The sequence below is a fragment of the Xiphophorus maculatus genome, chromosome 4, assembly GCF_002775205.1.
Source record: "Xiphophorus maculatus strain JP 163 A chromosome 4, X_maculatus-5.0-male, whole genome shotgun sequence".
Lineage (NCBI taxonomy): Eukaryota > Metazoa > Chordata > Actinopteri > Cyprinodontiformes > Poeciliidae > Xiphophorus > Xiphophorus maculatus.
This window is the reverse complement of record NC_036446.1, coordinates 123,960-136,993: the sequence shown is the minus strand read 5'-3', so window position 1 is coordinate 136,993 and position 13,034 is coordinate 123,960. Positions and strand designations below refer to the sequence as shown.

Below are 13,034 nucleotides of genomic sequence, written 5' to 3'. Positions count from 1 at the left end.
CAGCGTTCTGAAAACTCCCTTCATTCCCAAAATGAATAAACAGCTGTTTTATTATTTTCCCCGAGGTAAAGGTAAAGTGGTATTTTCGTGACACAGTTTATCTTTTAACAACAGCAAGGTATAACATATAGTGGAGGGGAACTTTTCCTCGATTCAATAAACATGTAAAAAACAGTCTGATACTGTTACTGTAAATCAAATCACAATATATATCCACTTCCACTATAACCATTGATTGGTTCATGTTAAATCCTCTGCTGCTGCTCTGTTCCCGTGTTTTACTGCGTCACTGATCGCCTGGAGCTTAAACTCTGCGTCGTAAGCTTGTCTCTTAATGATCTGATATGGAGCGACAAAATGTAATGTTTCAGTTGTTGGCTGTGTTTCTATGACTGTATTTTTGTGCTTTTATGGTGTAAAGCTCTTTGAAATGCCTTATTGTTGAAATGTGCTATACAAATAAAATTTGATTAGATTTTTGGATTTGGGGGACATTGAGTCCGAGGCCACGTTCTGCACAGCCGGGCTTTTGAAGGGATCCGTTTTGGTCCATATATAACCGTTTTGGTCCGTTTTGGTCCATATGGTGGCTTTGGGGTCACGTCTCTGCTTTTTGCAGATGATGTGGTCCTGCTGGCTTCATTGGGTCGTGATCTACAGCTTTACTGGAGCGGTTCGCAGCAGAGTGTGAAGCGGCCGGGATCAGTACCTCCAGATCCGACGCCATGGTCTTTAGCTGGAAAAGGGTAGAGTGCCTTCTCCGGGTCAGGGGAGATTGTGTTGACCCAAGTGGAGGAGTTTAAGTAAATGAATCAACTCCTTCACTGTTGGAGTTCTTTCATTTCTGTCTCTGTGCACCACCCAGGTTCGTTTAGCAGTTTCAGGACCCGACCAGAACCCCTGAGTGTAAATTACCTTGGGAAATAATGAGATTTGGTTATATAAAAACAGAGAACATCTTTAATGCCGAAAGATGATCAAATGTTACAAGCCATACATTTCATACAGATGGATCAGACACAGAGTTACACTCTGCAAACCTTATGGATGGAACCAATGAGGCGAAGACTGTAGTGTAACAGGTGGCATCAATGAGTCTCAGAAGTCGTTCAGGTGGGTCTCAACCAGATATTTTATTTTTTTATTCTGGGGGAAGAAGGGAAAACAAATGAACAACCTCCTCAACTCCTTCTCCCTGCACTCCGGCTCCACAGCAGCGCGGAACAACGCTCTGAGGAAAAAGGGGGGGCAGAGGAGCTACGAGGGCTGGAATAAACTACGGAAGCCCAGGAAACACAAACGAGGCGGAGAGCAGAAGGGCGACCCCCGCAGGCAAAAACAACAAAATAAATAAAAATAACTGAATAAGGTAAAATTCACAAATTCTCAATATAAAATGAATAAGAAATAATAATTTAACAAAGAAACACATTTGTAACTCTGTTACAGTAGCACGAGTTTAGCTTTTTATTCTTCTCTTCAATCTGTTCCCTCCCTAAAGGACAGTCTAATCAGTTTCAGTCTGTTTACATATGACTGCCAGCAGTCACACATAAACATGGTTATGTAAGCTGCAGCTTGTTGAGCAGAGGAAAGAGGCTAAAAGAGACAGAGGAAAAGACAGAATCCATAACATGACGAACGAGGTAGAAATGGAACAGGAGATCAATAGACGGACTGGCTGCAGTGAAACTGGCGCTGTCCCAGTCTGTCATGGTGAAGAGAGAGCTGGATCAAAACACAAAGATTTAGGGGTCTTGACTGAAACAACAAGATCACAGACACAAGCGGCCAAAATGACTTTTTTCCACAGGGTGTCTTCTCCCTTAGAGATCCGGAACCGACTCAGGATAGAAGCACTGGAGCCTCTTGCAGTGGCATCAGATTGGGATTCCTCCTGGACGCCTCCCTGGTCAGGTCTTCTGGGTTCTTCTTCAATAGCTTATGGGTCATGTGACCAGTTAACTCAAAATCAATGTGAAATGATTCTACTGGACTGGATAGATGAGGTACACTCATTTTTATTCCATTTAACCCTGTTTATGCTTTGTCAGTTGGTCACATGACATGTAAGCTATTAAACACCAATCATATTTTTTAATACGTAAATTCAAATTGCTTTAAAAATTCAAAGATATCTAAAATGGGACAAAAATGAGTGTGCCTCATCCCTCCCATCTAGTAGAACAATTTCTCACTGATTTTGAGGGGATAGGTCACATGACTTGGAAGCTATTGAAGAAAAATACTACATTTTGACTAAAAAACTATCCAAAAAACAAAAAAATGAGTTAAAATGGAATAAAATGAGTGTGCCTTATCTCTGCTGATTAGTAAAGTGATTTTGATTCAATAGGTTACATGCTTTGGAAGCTATTGAAGAAAACATACTAATTTTGACCCCCAAAATAAAAAAAATAGTTAAAAAGGAATATAAATGAGTGTGCATCATCTACACAGACTAGTAGAATAATTTCACACTGGTTTTGAGTCAATAGGTCACATGACCTAGAAGCTATTGAAGAAAACCACAAAATTTTAACTAAAAAAATAGATAAAATGCCAAAAATCTACTAAAATGGAATAAAAATTAGTGTGCCTCTTCAATCCAGATTATTTGAATAATTTCAAAGTGATTTTGAGTCGATAGGTGACATGAATTGGAAGCTATTGAAGAAAAATACTAAATTTTGACTAAAAAATAGTTTAAAAGCATGAATTAGCACTTTTTGTGTCAGTTGGTCACAAGGCAAGGCATTTATTAACATTTGTTTGACAGGAGTGTTTGGTTCGGAAATTTGTTGACGGTCCCTAAGTGAACCTCCGAGCGCTTGGGGAGGGAGCGGTGGAGAACGGCTGGCCGACATTAGCGCTCATAAATCGGATCAACCTTTAGCTAAACGCCGCTTACACCGTGGAGCGCCAATATCCAACTTGAAACTAACTTCACTGCGGTCGTATTGTGGACATACAAGAGAAAGTAGAGAATGGTAACCGACGGACTTTGTCTGCAAACTGTCTTGTGCACGGCTGGGTCTGGCTTTAGGTTGGGGCAAACATAACTGCCCCTGGTTCTGTGCAGTTATGTTTGGTAGCGGAGAGGGTTAGTTATGTTATTGCAGGGGCTGTTTCATGTTCTGAATAGTTTCACAGTCATGCAAGTTAGTTACTAAAATGCACACAAATGAATGTGAACCGATCCAGATAAATATAGTAAGGGCAGGATTAATTTGATGAGCTGGAATGTTGGAGGGATAAATAACCCTCTAAAAAGAGGTAAAGTATAAGCACACCTGCCTTCACTGAGGCTGATATTTGGTTTCTCCAGGAAAGCCATATTAAGAAAACAACTGCTAAAGTTGCCGAACGTTTCCGCAGTACATAAGTCCTACTCTAGGATTGATTACTTCTTCTTGGATTCTGGAGTGTAGCATCAGTATCAAGCTGCAAATACCACAATATTCACATATCAGATCACGCTCCTGTGTGGCTGAATCTTAAATTGGATTATAAAAAGGGAAGGTGGAACTGGCGCTTAAATAACTCTGTTGAAAGATAAGGAATTTTGCTCCTATATTTCAAACAAAATGAAGTCATACCTGAGCTGTAATGAGAAGGGGGATGAGGATGATTCAATGCTCTGGGAAGCAATGAAGACGGTAATAAGGGGATGTATAATTTTGTTTGAGGCAGCAAAAAGCAGAGAGTCCAAGACGAGGTTGGAAGAGATGGATGACCTGCTGACTTAGATAACTCAAATAAATTAAAGCAGTGTCCAGATACACTCAATAAAATATCAGCTCTAAGATATGAATATTATTGCATTATGTCAAGAAACGTTTCTAAATTACTGGTACAAGTCAAACAAAGACACTTTGAGTTAGGTGACAAACCCCATCAGCTGTTAAACAATCGCTGACCTCTGGAGCCAAACTTCGTATTGAGCTTGAAGACGGGACTTTACTCACAGATCCGGATAAAATCAATGACTGCTTTGCAGACATCTATTTATCAGTCACAGGGAAAATTGGACATTGGAAATATGGGAAGAATTTTTGAAAATTTGAATCTGCTGAGACTACCATCAGATTCGGTTGAAGCTCTGGAAGCCAGCATAACTTTACAGGAAGTTGAATCTGTTGTCTCTACCCTTCCCAGCAACAAAGCGTCAGGTCCTGACAGCTTCAGTGTCCAGTTCTTCAAAGTATTCAGTCTCAAATTATCGCCTCTATTTTTGCGTATGTTAAACCACTAAACAAGTGACAAGACTGCCTCCCACTTCATACAGAGCCAATGTTTCGCTCATTCCTAAACCTGGCCGAGACCCAGAGGTCGTTTCATCCCATTGCCCAATTTCATTTCTCTCTCTAGAAACCAAAATCCTTGGGGAAATTTTAGCCAATAGATTCAAAAAATACACAGGTTTACTCATCCACCTGGATCAGACTGGCATATGTTTTTAATCTGTGCCGTTTTTCAATATGTTATATTCATATCATTCAGATGAGTCTATTGTTTTGCTAGGTGCACAACGTCCTCTTGATCAAGTACAATGGTCTTATATGATGTATGTCCTCAAAAAAGTTGGTTTTGGACCCGTTTACAAAATGGATAGAAATAATTTATTTACATTACTAATCAGAACATCTCCTGTCCCTTAGCTTGTCAGGATTTGTTTTGTTCCTTTGTGTTAATTTAGGTTTCTGTGTTTTTTGAGTGTTGTCCCGTCTACCTGTGACTGCTCCCAGCTGTGTCTCGTGTTCCCTGATTACCCTCTGTGTATTTAAATCCAGCTGTCTCTTGATTCCTTGTCGTTCCTCGCCTATCCAGTCGTCTGTTTGTGTCACATGTCTCTACATTTGTCCCAGTTGCTACCAGTTTCTGAGCTCCTAGCCTTCAGCTCATCTGTGCCACCCGGACTTATCTACAGGTCCGGGACTATGTTAGGAAAAATGTACCAGCTTTAACCAAGCATGAAACCCTGGAGGCAATAAATAAATTTGACCTTGTCAATCAGGGGGCAGTGTCGTACTTTTATAAGGTCTTCAGTATTATGCCTGTAGACACAACCAGAATGAAGACAGCATGGGCGGATGAGTTAGGGCAGCAGATGCCTGATGAAGTGTACAAAACTGTTCAGTCAATGCCAGACACAATCTCATCCAGTTCAAAACATCACACAGACTCCAGGGAGAAACTGAGCCCTTTCTTTACAAGTGTCTCCAATTTGTAATTGTTGTCAGGCTACTATTGGTAACGTGATTCTCCTTCTGGTTGTGTTTAGCTTCACTCATTTGGAAGAAAATCTTATACTTTTTTTTTTTTTTTACAGTTTTTATAAACAATGGGACCCAGAACCACTTCTTGCCATCCTGGGGCCCTTCAATGCTTTGCAATCAGCCACTAAAAGTGAGAAAATGGCTGTTTTGTTTGGCATGGTGATTCCTAAAAGGTTGATTCTGAGATTTTGGAAGAAGGACTCTGTGTTCAATGAAATTTAAGGAAGACTGTTAATGACAGACCTGCCACTGCTTAGTCGTTTGTGTAATTGTCTTTTTTTGATTACTTGTGGAAAGATTTGGATCAATTTTTGTTGTATTTATCCCTTGTTGTCTTAACCGTTTTATGATGTGCCGATTTTGTGCGGGTTAGGGTGGGTGGGAATTTGACCTGTTATGTTAATATATGTGAAAATGAAAAATGTTAATAAAAACTGGACTTTATCTGCAGCCTGTGGTCTTCATGGTGGTTCCTGATGAAGAAAGGCTGTTTTGACTCTGATGCTGCTGCAGCGGCTCTGAGATTCAGAGATGGATGGGGCCGCTGCAGCCTCCCAGTCTGGCCCCACTGGCTTTAATCTCATGAACAAAGTCACATCCTGACAGCTTACTGAGTAAAGTGGCAGTGGGAAGTACTGAAGGAACGCTGGAGGAAGATCTCCAGATTGCCCCTGTGGTTTTCTCTGTAAAGCTGCACCTGTTCAGGTGTTTCTGTTTGACTCGTCGTCTGAGAAGGAGACATGATGTCCAGAAAGAGCGTTTTGACGCAGAACTCCAAATCCACCAGATGAATTGCTGCCATGATTTGATTGTACAATAGATGTGCAGGATAATCATACAGTGCATCACAATCTTCATTCTTCTTCTTCATTTCATGTCTTATAAAATCACAATAAAGGGACTTAAGATATTACATATTAACACTGGTAGCATATGAAATAAGTTAACAAATGTCATTTTAAGTATCGTCGTCAGCAAAGATTAACATTTGGGGATTTTGGAAACCCACCTTGACAATTGGTTTCACAACAGAGAACTATTAAACGAAGGTCATCATAAGGAATGCATATGAATAGATACAGGGAATAATCTGGGCAGGTCCCAGCACCTTCTGTTGTAATGTTGTGATTTTCTCCTTATGCTGTCATTAAGATTTCTAATTGGTGAGAAATTTATTCTTTCAGGCTTGTTTTTTTCTCCCATTGCCATGGTGAACCATTCAGGGCAGACCCGACTCAGAACTGGGTTGCCTGGTTGATGTTCTGAAACAAAAACCCAGAGTACCAGGAAGCTGGGTGGCTGTACTCAGACTATCTGCCTTCTGCTCAGAGTTTAACCCTGAAACATCTTCATTAGAATAACATGGTTCTGATGGGAAACACAACAACATGGATTAATCCATGATCAAATATGACAAAACCAATTGAATACATGATGGAAAGACAACTAAGGGAAAACATAAAAACCATGGAAATTCAACACTATCAAAGCATTTCCTCAGACTTTAGGGGACCGTTTCAAACATCTGTTCCAGTCTTTTCTAACATGTTCGATCTCCTCTGATCCTCTGCAGGAGTCAAAGTCACTTCCTGTCTCTGAGCTCTGAATTATTACGGTTTGACCTGAGAAACTGAAAAAAAAAAAAAAAAAATCAGTCAGTTTCACATGAATCTGTTCTTCAGACCGAGCTGCTAATGCAGGCAGATCTGCACTCTGATGCCCTCTGCTGATTAACTTTGATATAACTGCTTGTTGCAAACTGGAGAAAAGGTTACAAAAAAATCAGAGGATTAATCTGAACATCCAGACTGAATCCAGCAGCAATGCTACACAAATTACATAACAAATGCAGAAAAAAATGGTTCTATTTCAACTGCTAAACCCTAAAAGCCCAGAGGAAATTCTAAATGAATTAGGCTCCTCCTCCTGCTGTCTGGATATCCGACCAAAAGCTTTCTTCAATAAAGTCCAGACGCATTGATCTGATCTGATCTGAACCGGGTGAAGCAGAACCGGGTGGTGTAGAACCAGGTGAAGTAGGGTGTGTCTCTATCTTCCTGGTTTTAGTCAGAACTCCAGCAGCAGCCTTGATTTGTTAGTCAGACCTGATGATGATGATGATTTTCTGTTGCAACTCCTGAAGCCAGCGGCCAATCAGAGCAGCCGTTGGCTCTGGGGTCAGTTGCTTATCAGAGCTGAGGCAGAAGCTGTGTTCTCATGGGTCACTTGACCTGACATGAAGCTCTCTGATTGGCTCAACTGAACTTTCAGAAACTAAGCAGGTAAAAACGAAATGTAACAAGAACGTGAAAGTTTTTCCTGCTGAATGAACTTTAGTTGAACGTCAGAGCGAAGCTGTTCAGCTGAAGATGCAGAATCACAAAAATATTTGTTATGCGGATGAATTGACTAATATTGACATGATTTTATTCCCATATAACTGGTTCATTTCTCAGATTTTTGATGAAGGTCATTTTATCATTTTTCTAAAACAGTGCTGGGAAATGTTGGATGTATTCTGGCTAAATGAGAGCTTTACTCCCAGCACATTCCCACGTGTCGCTGATCTGTGGACACAGCGATAACAGAGTCAACATTCAGGAGGCTGAGCTGAGAACAGCTGCACTATCAGCAATAATCACATATTATTCCAAAAAGCACAGAGAAAGTGGAGATAAATTCAACGAGCACCCATTTAAACATCAAAGGATAACTTGACACATTACGACTATTTCCCTGTTCAAACTCTCATGGATCCCAGCAACATCTGCTCCATGTAGAACCAGTGAAACTGCAATGAATTCCCACCAAACCTGTCCGATCCCTTCGGTCCTGTCTTTGGATGGAAAGTCTCTCAGCTGTCACTCATCAGACATGAGACCATTTGTTGTCTTAGGATGCTGGTAGTTCCAGAAACACAACGCAAGCATCAACTGGTCTCTGCAGTGAAATGATTCAGTAAGGTGACTCTTCTTGCTTGTGATCTGTCCAAAGGAACTGTTCACAAGGTGTTCGTTGTGAACACCCAGAGTCTGTGAGGGACCTGGAACCCCACAGACCCACTGATTGTCCCACAGATGTTCTTTCAGGAACCACTTTAGCACCCAGCAGAGGTTTACAATCTGTCTAAACTTGAAAGAGATGCTATGGAGAAATACGTAGAGAAATCCCCAGCTGCAGGGACAATCTGTCATATTATAGCCAATAAAAACAATTCCTCACACCCACTGAAGCAGATCTAGCTCCTACTGTCTTTTCCAGAAAATGAGATGAGATACATGCGGGTCACTTGGGGTGCTTGTTCATGGTTGTTAACAGATGCTCCTGCTGTTTTCCAGGACCTTGTGAATTATGTTTTCTGAGTCTGTAACATCTTCTCTTCATCCATCTAGATGACATGATCTTCTTTTTGAAAGATGTTGCAGAACATCAGGTCCATATTGTTACGTCTGAAAGGACCCAAATGCAGAAAAAACTGTTCAACAGAGACCTTCAGAAAAACAACTGAGAGGAGGAAGATCCTCTGATCATGCAACGCAGGAACTGAACAGAAAGATTCAGCAATGACAAACACAAAAACGGGAGCTGAACTACTGAGGCAGGGTGGAAAATATCAAAGCATAAAGCAAGACTAACTACCACAAAGGGAACTCCACTAAGACTCAAAGGAGCCAGAAACCAAAACAAGAAGCAAAGGTGTCATGGAGTCTGAAGGTCAAAGAGTTTTCAGGAGGCTGAGGCTTAGAGAACGGATGGTGAGCCTGGTTAGGAGTCCAGATGGGCCCTGGACCCCTGGAGGGGCCCAGCAGAGACACTGAGGGATCCTCAGCAGGGTTTTTTCAGGAAACACCTGAACTCCCTCACTGGAGAGCTGAGGAACGGAAACACAAGGCATCTGTGAAAACCTCCAGAAAGGAAGTGGAAGAGTTGCGACCACAACATCTTCAGCAGGAGGAAAAGGAAGCAGGAGGCACTGAGACCAATGGTGGACGAGTTCATGCTGGGAGACGGAAAGTCCTCTGGAAGCTGTTAGACCAACAGAGACTCAGACTGTAGAAAGTTGGCTCCGTTTCATCTGACAGCAATGGAGAAGTCAGAACCTCAAGATCTGGGCTGAAGTTCATCCTGTTGGATCCACCGTTTGGCAGAATCCCCAGGGAGAATGTTTGATTGGCTGATAATACTCTCTTTACTTCAATATCACTTAACATGAGCTTTGAGCTCCAATTATTTGGTGGTATTTATTCAGAACTCAGTGATGAAGTGACGTCCAGCTTCACTTTGGTAACAGTTTGATTTTAATACTAATTCAACTTCCAGCCTTATGGTCTCATTCTGACCTTCGTGTTCCTGCTTCTTCAGGTGGAAAAATACCCACACCTGTCCAAACTCCCACTGTCTTCTGATAAGATGTCCCTGCTGTCCCGTCCAATCATATCGCTCCACTGCTGTATAAAAGCAGCGGGCCCAAAGGGAGTGGACATGATCGAGCCATGGCTTTCCTGTGGATCCTCTCCTGCCTCGCCTTCGTCGGCGCCGCCTACGGTGAGACCGGCCTTCATCAGCAGAGTCGCTCAGAGACGAGCGTAGACGTCTGCAGACTGCCTACGCTGCACGAAGTTAGAAAGACGTCCGGCTTCGGTCGAAGGGAGAGGAAACACGTCATTCTCCTGAGGTGTCAGGAGTTTGTTTCTAATTGTTGTTGGTAATGATGTAATGATGATGTCACCAGGTTGCGGCTCACCTGCCATCACTCCCGTCATCACCGGTTACGCCCGCATTGTGAACGGTGAGGAGGCTGTGCCTCACTCCTGGCCCTGGCAGGTGTCTCTTCAGGTAAACTCCCACAAACAAAGATGCTTTATTCTGTTAACTTCAGGGATGCTCGCCTCCTTCTTAGGAACAATCTCTGACATAGAAATCTTTTCTAACCGATAATTGTTGCTGGTACCTCACCGTCCTGCAGATGATCAGTTAAACTAAACAACTTTATGGAGATGTGATCATTTCTGAACTTTGGAGGATGTGAAGCCAATATTAAAATGGTGGAGACGCCAAAAACGTTGCATTTTCCAACCTCAAAGAATAAAAGTTGATCTTTCTTAGACTGCATGCCCCTAATGTTTACCGTCAGAAATCAGTGTTTGGTGGAATAACCCTGCTTTGCAATTCTTCCAAGCATCTTGGCGTGCTCTGCATCAGCCTGTCGCATACTGATCACCGACCTCAAGGCCACATCGGCAGGTCCAGGTCCGACATTAGGCTGGAAGAGATCTCACACACGCAAACATGCTGCTGTCAGAAGAAACGCATCCATCCTCTGATTTTTCCAGGACTGGAAAATATCAACCCGGCTGCTCTTTGCCGTCAAACGGCGACCTTGACGTGCGGCCGTCGCCTCCTCGTAGTTTATCCGCCGCGTGTCTGAGCTGACCTCCGACCTGTCAGGCTGCAGTGTTCTTACAACTTGCACAGCTGTTAAAATGGGACCGACCTCTGTTTCAGGACTACACTGGCTTCCACTTCTGCGGAGGCTCTCTCATCAACGAGAACTGGGTGGTGACGGCTGCTCACTGCACTATCAGGTAAGCGTCACACACCTGAGATCTGCTTTACCAAAGAAGAAGAGATCAAACTGTTGGTGTGTTGCAGGACCAGCGACCGCGTGGTCCTCGGAGAGCACGACCGCTCCTCCAACGCAGAGAGCATCCAGGTGATTTCTCCCGGCCAGGTAAGTGAGACCCTTCACTTCACATCCTCTGACCTTTAACCTGCCACTCCTAACGTGTCACTTCCCGCCAGGTGTTCAGACACCCCCAGTACAACAGCTTCACCATCAATAACGACATCACCCTGATCAAGCTGTCCAGCCCCGCCCAGCTCAACATGCGGGTTTCCCCCGTGTGCCTGGCTGAGTCCTCCGATAACTTCCCTGGAGGCATGATGTGTGTGACCTCTGGCTGGGGTCTGACCCGCTACAACGGTAACAGCTGCTGACGCTCACAAAGCATTATGAGAGAATCATCAAGAGATTGCAAGCAACAGAAACTTTACAATAATTTATAAAACAGGGTCCTGTCATATTTTTCAGACCTTGTTTTGTGTTCAAAGTTTCACTTCATTCACTATAAAAATGTTTTAATTCATCATCCAGGTTGAAATTAAGAACCCTGCAAGTAGTTTTTATTCCTGAGTAATAATCATATCTTTACTGTAGTCTCATAATTCCTGACTTGGAAAATAGTTTCTAATGAGTTTGAACTTTCTGGTAACTGTTGTGTGTTTTGCAGCCCCCAGCACCCCCGCTCTGCTGCAGCAGGCCGCTCTGCCCCTCCTCACCAATGCTAACTGCAGCAATTACTGGGGCAGCAACATCACCGACCTGATGATCTGCGCCGGAGCGGCCGGAGCCTCCTCCTGCATGGTGGGAGTTTAGTTCTGACCCGGTTCTGTTCATCCGGTCTGACCTCCGGTTTTCATCAGCCTGCTGGGTTTCTTTCCTCAGGGTGACTCTGGAGGTCCTCTGGTCTGTGAGAAGAGCGGAGCCTGGACTCTGGTGGGCATCGTGTCCTGGGGCAGCAGCACCTGCAGCACCAGCTCCCCTGGCGTCTACGCCCGCGTCACCGAGCTGCGCGCCTGGGTCGACCAGACCATCGCTGCCAACTGAGCGTGCTCAGCGGTCGGCCTCCGCTTCTAGCCTGATCTTCAATAAAACACAGAAACTGACCAAACCTGCAGCCATGTCTTCTTCTCCTGCAGACCCTCATCTTGACCAACACAAGGCGCGTTTTCCCCTAAACAGAGCAGCTCGTTGAAACTTCTGACCCTTAGTTTTCCTTTCCCTCTATGCAAAACACCAAATTTTCATTTGTTTGTCGTTTTCCCGTCCACCAGTCTTTACTTGCAATGTTTGAATCAGACCTCAGATTTTTTTTCTATCTGAGTGTTAAATACTCAGGTCGATATAATGGGGGGACACAGAGGGTGTCAGCCCAGATGTAGCCTCTAATGCCCTAAACTCAGCTTTTAACGGTACACTAGGCCCCTCCCCCCCGTTCCCCGTTCCCGCTGTACCCCGTCGCTCTGACTGTAGCAGCAGACGACTAAAAGTTTCCGGTATTCTCAGATCCAAAACTTGTCAGAACTCTTACGGCCATAATCATCCACTCCTGGGAGTTGTGAAACTTTGATGAAGAAACACATCCAGGTTTGACCCGTTCTGACATCGTGGTTGGTGAGGAAAAAGTCCTGTAAACACCGTTACGAACGAGGGCGCACAGAGCCTGACGCACACATTACGCGTGGTTACGCATGCAGCTGGTGGATTCATGTCAACACAAACCCCAAAATGCCTGATATCCTTATGACAGGCCACGCGTTGGCTACACATCGGTGGCTTTAGATTTAGTCTCCGAGTTGACCAGTCAGAAATATTCCAGAAAGAATACAGGCATATCAAAACGAACTCAAGTCGCTCTCTGGATTTTATTGGCTCAGAAAAAGTCATTTCATAACATTATTGGTAAAATGCAATGTCAATCAAAAGGGGGAATCACGATGTGGCAGAGGACCCAAACACAGCAGGCAGCAGTCGTAGAAATAAATGGATGTTTAATGAAGAAAATTAACCAAAAAATAAAGCTTCCTGGACCAACAGGTAGACATGGGTAGTAACGATAAGGGTGACGAGACGAACCAGCGAGTTGTGACTGGAACAGAGGAGCTTAAATACTGGGACAACGGGCCTAACGAGAT

At 43.5% G+C, this 13,034-nt stretch overlaps 1 protein-coding gene across 1 annotated transcript; it reads left to right on the top strand.

The window, feature by feature from the left end:
• The first annotated feature begins 9,712 nt into the window (after positions 1-9,712).
• LOC111608451 (chymotrypsin A-like) lies at positions 9,713-12,010 on the top strand. Its single transcript, XM_023332858.1, has 7 exons — positions 9,713-9,824; positions 10,012-10,115; positions 10,785-10,864; positions 10,932-11,010; positions 11,082-11,262; positions 11,570-11,703; positions 11,785-12,010. Exons 1-7 carry the CDS (start codon positions 9,773-9,775, stop codon positions 11,944-11,946), a joined length of 792 nt encoding a protein of 263 aa, XP_023188626.1. The 5' UTR covers positions 9,713-9,772; the 3' UTR covers positions 11,947-12,010.
• Positions 12,011-13,034: the final 1,024 nt, after the last annotated feature.

Excerpts from the sequence above, each read along its gene's own strand:
- LOC111608451 (XM_023332858.1), top strand. The coding sequence starts at position 9,773 with ATGGCTTTCCTGTGGATCCTCTCCTGCCTCGCCTTCGTCGGCGCCGCC. Across the intron at positions 9,825-10,011 it reads CTTCGTCGGCGCCGCCTACG|GTTGCGGCTCACCTGCCATC; the intron begins GTGAGACCGGCC and ends TGATGTCACCAG. Across the intron at positions 11,704-11,784 it reads CCGGAGCCTCCTCCTGCATG|GGTGACTCTGGAGGTCCTCT; the intron begins GTGGGAGTTTAG and ends TTCTTTCCTCAG.